We start from the raw sequence: 8,890 nt of genomic DNA on the forward strand, positions 1-8,890 counted from the left end.
AGATGAACCGAAAATAAACTTAATTGGCTGCCCAAAAACAAAACATTCTATTTGTTTTTTAAATGCTTATAACAACAACAAATTAATTATAAAGATGTATTTGACAAAATGGGCTTATATTAGTTACTCATTATATGTAACACAAATTAAAAAAATATGTCATTCATTTACAAAAATTAAAATATTCGTGTAAAACCTTGCCATCATTCATACACCATCCATGATTAAAAAAATTACATATAACTAACAAAGCCAAAAAAATTGATGTATCTCCACTTCTTGTATTGCTACTTTGACCACAAACAACAAATCTGACTGCCTTCCTCCCTGCAACAAGATATCCAGCATTGGCTGTCAAGAAATTTGATTAAATTTCATCATGACAAAGAGATCAAATTTTCAATGTCACAAGAATGGTTATCAGCATCATACAATGAATTAAAACTTAAAAACATTGTTAATGAATAATCTATAACAAATATAACAATATACAGTAAGATTATTCACTCAATTCATACATAAATCATGATGTAGCTCCAAACACACACACATAATTCGTACCAGTAATAGGCCAATTAACACACTACAAAATATAAAAATAAAACATAAATAACACCGTTTCAACATTAGTGTAGATCTAGTCCCACTACTACATCGCGAGACACACAGTGCATAATTCCACAATTAGGGATCACCAAATTATATGACAGTCAACATGTCTCCATTTTTGCTATAAAAAAAACATGTCTCCATTACCCAAAAAAAATTCTTTATCACCATATACAGCATATGAACACACCAAATAAGTAAAAACAATATCAATCTCTATTAAATATTTTAACAGAAATCCACAAGATATCTCAAAAAATCATATCATTAACCCTCCGGTATCTTACCCGGTGGAATAGATTTAGACCGAGCCATTGATAACAGCGATTGAATGAGATTTGTGGTGAAACTAGTGTGAAAGTCGTTGCTCTGAAAAATTCTTCCGCTTCGCTGCCCTAAAAATGTTGTCCGGAACTGATGGATCGAGCCATTGTAAGTATCGTAGGATTAGATTTTGTTCGTGCCATCTCCGGTACACCGAAAGCGGTGTTGCAGTCACCGGAAATATGAGTCGATTCACGCCTTCGCCGCCTCAGTTCTTGCGTCCTTTCCCTCTCTTTATTTCTCAAACGATTTAAGGTAGAGAGAAAATGTTCATAGGGTTTAGTATGTTTTAGGTAAATGCATTTGATTTAACTGATGCATCATATCCCAATTTTTTAGCATTATTTCTCTTATTTTTGTTCTTAATTCACGCAACACTCAATTCATATCCATAGGATATAGAGTTAATCAAATCGAATCTCTCATCATAAATAAATGAGGCGTCGATTTCGGCAATCAGGAAAGTCAAAACATCATTCCAGATATACCCTCCATAGCAATTCGAGTGTGAATTAAATTAATACATAAAATGAATCTGTAAATAAGTACAAAATTGATCTCTGCCGTTAATTACATCAATATCAACGGTTCAAAGAAGTTCTTAATTTATATCTTAAGGGAAGTTTGTGGAATAACTGCCCCCTATATATATATATATATATATATATATATATATATATATATATATATATAGGGGGCGGTTATTCAATAAACCACTCTTATTTTAAGAATTACGAACCAACAAAAATGCATGAATTTTATGTATAACACGCATTAATAAACTGTATAAAGGCATGAATTGCGAAAAATAATTTTTTGCTACCTTTGGGATTCGAACTCAGGACCATGAATTTATCCAACAAGGTGATGAATCAACCGTAGATCTTGATGATCTAAGGGCTGAAAATGGTTCCTAATTTATATTTTAAGAAGCGTTCTTATTTTAGCCTTCCCCTATATAGGTTGGGTTCACGTGGATCTCTATGCTTATAATAGATCCGTAGATCCAAATCTAGACCACACATTTATGACATGTGGCGCATCAAGATGGTGACACGTGGCAAGGAGTTTCCAACCATTTCAAGGCAAAATCTGGAGAGGGGTAAAATTGGAATGTAATTTTCGGATTTAATAATTAAAAAGAAATATATTTTTTTTAGATTTTCTCAAAATAGATATATTTTAGATGCATATAGTTTCACACAAAGATGCATAAAGTTTTCACATGAAATGCATGACTTTGAACAGAAAAATGCATTTGATTTTTACAGTTTTGGTATTTTCACCACCCCACCCCGCACCATCCCCCAACCCACCCCACACCACCCCCCAACCCTCCCCATTACCACCCCCCAAAATAGTCATGTTTCACATGCATATAAAATCAAATAAAAGTGCATAAAGATTTTACATAAAAATGCATTAAATTATACAAAAAATGCATTTCATTTTAATAAATCTGTTATTTTCGCCACCCCACCCCTCACCCCCCACCCAACACCCCCACCCAAATTTTTTTTTTTAAAAACTGATTTTCTGACCACTGACCCCCCACCCACCCCCCAACCCCCCACCCAAAATTTTTTTTTTAAACTGATTTTCTGACCACTGACCCCCCATCCACCCCTCACCCCCGCCCCCAAAATTTTTTTTTTTTTATTTTTTTAAAAACTGATTTTCTGACCGCTAACCCCCCACCCACCCTCTAGCCCAAAAAAAATTATATTTTTTCAAAAAATGTAATGCATTTTTGTGTGAAAAGTATATGCATTTTTGTGTGAAAGTATATGCATGTAAAACAGGTCATTTTTTTATGCATGTAAAAATCAGTTTTTCAAAAAAAAAAAAAAATTGGGGGGTGGGGGGGGGGGGTCAGTGGTCAGAAAATCAGTTTTTGAGAAAAGAAAAATATAAAAAAAAAATTTGGTGGGGGGTGGGTGGGGGGGTGGGGGTAGGGGTGGGTCAGTGGTCAGAAAATCAGTTTTTTAAAAAAAAAAAAAAAATTGGGGGGGGGGGGTGGGGGGTGGGGTTCTGGGGTGGGGTGGGGTGGGGTTGGGGTGGGGTGAAATCTTATGCATTTTTATATGAAGCTTTATGTATTTTTATATGAAAGTTCATGCATTCTCGTACGAAACTTTATGCATCTAAAATATACCCATTTTGAGAAAATCTTTTTTTTTTTTTTTTAATTTAGAAAATTACATTCCAATTTTACCCCTCTCCAGATTTTGCTTTGAAATGCCTTTATGCATCTTGATGCGCCACATGTCATAAATGTGTGGTCTACATTTGGATCTACGGATCTATTATAAGCGTTGGGATATATATGATCTCATTCCTATATATATATATATATATATATAGGCTAAAGTTCAATGAAGAAGGCCTAAATGTAAGAAAGAAGAGAGAAGTAATCTAATCTGTTGATCTTATCTAATCTAACGGACATGATTTATTCACGTCATGTTCAACGGATTTTTTCGTTGAACATATGGGGGGTCGAAACCCAGAACCCCCAAAAATATTGTATATGTTCACGAATGTTCAACGAAAAAATCCATTGAACATGGCGTGAATAAATCATGTCCGTTAGATTAGATAAGATCAACGGATGAGATCACTTCTCTCTTCTTTATTACATTTAGGCCTTTTTCATTGAACCTAACCATATATATATATATATATATATAGGGAGAGGTTCAGGAAAGAACCATAAATAAAAGAAGACCGGAGAACCATTTTCAGCCATTCGATCATCAAGATCTACGGTGGATGCATCATCTTGTTGGATGAATGCAGATCCTGGGTTCGAATCCTGAAGGGAGCATTTTTTTTATTTTTTTGAGTGCATTAATTTTAACAGCGGATGCATTAATTTTTACAGTGAATGCATTAGATTTGATGGTTCTCCCGTTCTCACAAATAATGTAGTTCTCTCTAGAACCACACCCTATATATATATATATATATATATATATATATATATATATATATATATATATATATATATAGGCCAAGGGGGCGTGCGTTTACTTTGTATGATTGATAAAATGGATGATTGAATATTTTTATTTTCAAGAGTAGGATTAATCAAATCCCATCCTTTTGATGGTATAATTAGAATAAAGCAAAATTAGCTTAAATAATAAAAACAATCAAGGGCCTTGGGATATCCCAAAGTTTCAATCCAACAAAGTAAATAAGGAATTAATCTTACTATTTTTATCTATCAAGACTAATCATTCAAAATAAACGCTCCCTAAAAAAGAGAGAACCGGTGGTGGCAACAATGGCGAACGGAGGTGGTGGCAATGGCGACAGAGAAAAAGAAAATGTCATTTTAAAGAGAGAAGAAAATAAAAGGAATAATTTGTTTCTTACAACAAATTTGTAGATTAATTAAGGTGAAGACTACTAATTATCAAGCTTACAGTCAAATACAAATCATTCATAAATTCTAAAAGAAACATAGGTACATCACTTCAACAATAGAAATAGAGGAAGTCTTGTGGATCAGATCGAGGATCATCTAAAGAGGCGCCAAAATCCATCGGATGATCCAAATACTATAAACATCAAATTAAATTATAAATATGTATGAGATTAGATCCAAATATTTGATCCATCAAACCATCTTACAATATAAAAAAACAATCCAATATATACTAGAATAAGAATTAAAAACATAATAAATATATGAATAAAATATAAAATAATTATACTTAGACCATTTCTTGAGCACTAATTTGATCGCAACACTTGAAACTACTATCCCCTTGCCATGTCCAAACTATATCCTTCAACCCCGGCCTAATATCATCTTCACGAAACCTAACACACTCCAAAGTGTCGCCGGAAACTTTCGTAAACTCGACCACTGTCACCTCCGGCGCCACCTTGAACACCTCCGCCGTGACCGAGAGCCGCCCCTTCCGGCCCTCCACCGCCCCCAACAACATCAACTTTAAGTCCTTCAACCTCGCAACCCTAAACCCTAATTTCTTCCCAACCATCTCAATTTTCCCTAGCGTCACCTTAGCCGAACGCCTAGAGGTAAATGTGAAGTCCCCTCTCCGATGGCTCGCCACCAAAGTGTCCGAGAGGTCGAGACGGCCGGTCGGCATCGATGAAATCAACTGAAACGCATTCAACATCGCCGGAGAAGAGGGGGATTTCTTGATCATCGTAACCTCAGTTTCATCATCAAGCATAGTAAATTCTAGCATGGAGATAGAATTAGGGTTTTGCAAACCCCTTTTGAACCATGCGACCCGCATAATACCCGAAATCGAGATCCGTTTACCCGGATTCGGATCCAACAATTTCATCACCAAACGCTTCGCTTCGGTGGAGAACCACGGCGGAAATGAGTATTGTGACCTAATCGCCTTCTTGAACATGACGGTGAGATTCCGGTCGTCGAAGGGGAGGAATCCGGCGAGGAGGACGTACAAAACGACGCCGCACGACCATATATCCGCCTTGGTGCCGTCGTAGCCCTTGGTCCGGAGCACCTCCGGCGCCGCGTAGGCCGGGGTGCCGCACCGGGTGTGGAGGAGGCCGCCGCCGTCGGCGCCGGAATTATCGTAGAGCGCCGAGAGGCCGAAGTCGGAGATCTTGAGGCGGCCGTCGGCGCCGAGGAGGAGGTTCTCCGGCTTGATGTCGCGGTGGAAGACGCCGCGGCTGTGGCAGAAGTCGACGGCGCCGACGAGCTGCTGGAAGTAGCGGCGCGCGGCGGCCTCGTCGAGGCGGCGGCCGCGCGGCACCGAGGAGAGGAGCGCGCCGCCGGCGGCGTACTCCATGACGATGAAGATCTTGGACCTGGTGGCCATCACCTCCTTGAGCTCGACGACGTTGGGGTGGCGCACGCGCCGCATCACGGCGATCTCGCGCGTGATTTGCTCCATCATTTTCTCGCTCTTGATCGCTTCGTCTTTCTTGATCACCTTGATCGCCACCGTCTCCTCAGCGGCCGGCGGGAGGCGGCGGCCGAGGTACACTTTGGCGAAGGCGCCGCGGCCGAGAAGGGCTCCCATTTCGTATTTCCCGAAGAGGATTTTCTTGGCTTCAGCTGCCATTGTTGAAACATGTAAATTAAAGAAGAATTAATTATGAAAAAACAGAGAAAAAATAATTAGTGGGTACTAATGAGAAATGATGATGTCGAAGAGTTATAGGGTGTGTGGGTGATATATATATAAGATATAATCGAGAAACGAATTATATTAATGTAACTTATGCAAATGTTAATATTATCTGCATGTTTGAGTGTGTGGAGTGAAAGTCATAAGGTGTTGGTTTATATTTTAATTGAAAAATTAATGTAACCCTTGGTGGATCTTAGTGGACCACCATGATATATACTCCTATTCGTAATTGTAATTATTTAGTAATGGGAGCAATTAGTATTGTAGTCACTACTCCTTTATGAAATATAATCAAATAAGTTATCCACGTTCAGCGAATGGAACCACTAAACTTAATATATTTCTTCGTTTATATATGTTCCGATAAACTTAAATAGAGTAATTCATAATCCATTTTATAGGGTTGGTTGTACTTAGTAAATTAGTGAGAAATTTGAGTTAAAATGGAAAATTTGAGCTACCACCCTTTAGTTCAGATTTTGCACTCCTGTGTCTTTCAATTTTAAGGTGTCGCCCTTTAATTTGAGTTGAAATGGAAATTTGAATTGAATTTGAGTTTCAATTTCTAACAGTGGAATAAAAAAATCGAATAACAGTAAATTTTGGGGAAAAAAATTAATTAAATTAATTAAAATTTTCAAAATTTATGAATTTAAAAATTTAAAATTCTAGTTCAAACTTAAAATAAAAGTAAACAATTCACTAAACATAATTGGAAGTGGTGGAGAGAAACTTCTCACTGAGTGGTATATGGAGAAAGGTCATTTTTCCCCTTATTAATCATATTGTGAAAATGCATCAACAAAATAATTATTTTGTAGTATCTTTTATGAGATTCGATAAAAGTTATTTTAGTATTCAAAGCACACACTCAGCTCTCGTCATAATCTCTCATCAGATCTCCTAGATGTTGATGAAGACGACACCTACAAATTTGTACCGACTGAGGTTATCGAGAAACAAACCATTCTGAGAAATGCTAAAGCAATTCCACAAGTTAGAGTTGTTTGGGATAATCAAGATCAAAACTTTATAACTTGGGAAGATGACAAAATTTTGAAGAAGAAATTCTCCGATTCTTATCCTTGGGAACAAAGATCTTCCATTGGGAAAGCTGATCTCATGATTCCACCAGTTGCTGAGGAGGAACGAGTTGATTTTGAGGAAGGAACCAAGAGGATTAGAAATTTGGTGGACGTCGTATTCCACCAAATAATTCCTGCAATCTTACCAAGAATTAAATGAGTATAGTAACAAGCAGGGTCGAACCACAGATAATTGCAATCAAATTCCTAAAGATCTAATTTTTGGTGTAGCCACCACGCCTTAAAGTGAGAGAAATATTAATTAACTAAGAAAGCGAATTAAATCAAATAAAATAACACTAGAAAATAATCAAAGAAAAGTAACTCGGCTCGAATAAATCCATATTAATTTAATGACTCTGTTCATCGACGCAAAGATTAATTAATCCCTATCAACCAACCAGGTATAGGATACCGTGAAACGCAACGGACGTACCCCAATTCCTACTTACTGTATCGATAAACAGCTGGAGACGCCAAGGGAGCTGGAGACGCCAGACCTAGATTTAATATTCTAATAGCATTAAGATGAAGGAACTCAGTTTAGACCAATTATCCTAGATACGCTAGTAATAATTAATCCACCAATTTATTCCTACTACGAACATGGTAGCTTTATCACTAATCGACCATATTCCAACAATTAATGATTGGGGGAACCAATTGACTGTAATCCAATTTAACCTAAGTTGATCAGACTTAAATTAAATCAGAACTATCTTTAAACACAAGGAACAAATCAAAATCAACAGGAATCAATTATATGAACAATTAGGTCTCACAAATTATTAAATCAATACTTCATTATTCTCGCCGAATTAAGAAATTAGCTACTCATAATTAAATTAAAAACAATAAAATAAATAAAAGCAAACATGAAACAATAAAATAAATTGCAATACAAATAAACCAATCACCACAATTATGAAAGAACGTCTTCTGCCAACTCCAAAATAAAGTCAAAAGCTCTCTTCAAAGTTTTAGCAAGCAAAAAAATAAAGATGAAACTAAAAACTAATAATAATCCCTTTCAAACTAAAACTAATTCCTAATCTAATACTCCTAACGTGTTGTTGCAAGATTAAAACAAAACTAACTCAATCCTAAGGCATGCGGCTGCCCCTTAATATATATCTCTAATATGGCGGCTGAGTTAAAGCAAAATATAAGGGATTAAATCCCTAAAACAACCGTCCTTAGCCCACAAATGGGCCAATCGGCTTTCTCCAAAAAATAAGCCCAAAATAAATTAAAACACAAAAGTTTAAGGTTTAATTAAATCTAAAATAATTAACTCCAAGCCCAGCTCTAATTATCTCTTCAAAATCATGCCAACTTCATCAAAATTCTCGACTTTTATCATCTGCCAGCTTCATTCTCCATCCAAGCAATTCCTGCGCCAAAACGCCAACGAACTTGGGCAAAATCAAATAAAAACACACGATAATAAATATAAATCTAGACAACTAAATCACACACATCAATTAGAGTGTGTGACAAGAAAGATAATGATTCAACCTTTATTGAAGAGGGAGAAGCAGCTGTTAAAGATTGTCAAAGATGAATGCCATGTGTAGGAGTTGCTAGCCTAGCTGTAGCTTTCTGCATTTACTTGTTTTAATTCCAAATACGATTTTTACTCCATGAAAGAAAAACATGTTTTAGTTCGTTGTTGTTTTCCGTGTTATCTAGGGTTGAGCGCTGCTAAGCAGGAGTTTATGAAAG

At 36.5% G+C, this 8,890-nt stretch overlaps 1 protein-coding gene across 1 annotated transcript; it reads right to left on the bottom strand.

Moving 5' to 3' along the window:
• Nucleotides 1-4,488: 4,488 nt before the first annotated feature.
• On the bottom strand, nucleotides 4,489-6,110 carry LOC131024930 (CBL-interacting serine/threonine-protein kinase 25-like). Its single transcript, XM_057954490.1, has one exon. The coding sequence runs from the start codon at nucleotides 6,009-6,011 to the stop codon at nucleotides 4,656-4,658; it is 1,356 nt and encodes a 451-aa protein (XP_057810473.1). The 5' UTR covers nucleotides 6,012-6,110; the 3' UTR covers nucleotides 4,489-4,655.
• Nucleotides 6,111-8,890: the final 2,780 nt, after the last annotated feature.

This window comes from Salvia miltiorrhiza, chromosome 5, assembly GCF_028751815.1.
Source record: "Salvia miltiorrhiza cultivar Shanhuang (shh) chromosome 5, IMPLAD_Smil_shh, whole genome shotgun sequence".
Taxonomy (NCBI): Eukaryota; Viridiplantae; Streptophyta; class Magnoliopsida; order Lamiales; family Lamiaceae; genus Salvia; species Salvia miltiorrhiza.

What these genes read in the sequence shown, in the direction of transcription:
- LOC131024930 (XM_057954490.1), bottom strand. Translation starts at nt 6,011, where the DNA reads ATGGCAGCTGAAGCCAAGAAAATCCTCTTCGGGAAATACGAAATGGGA.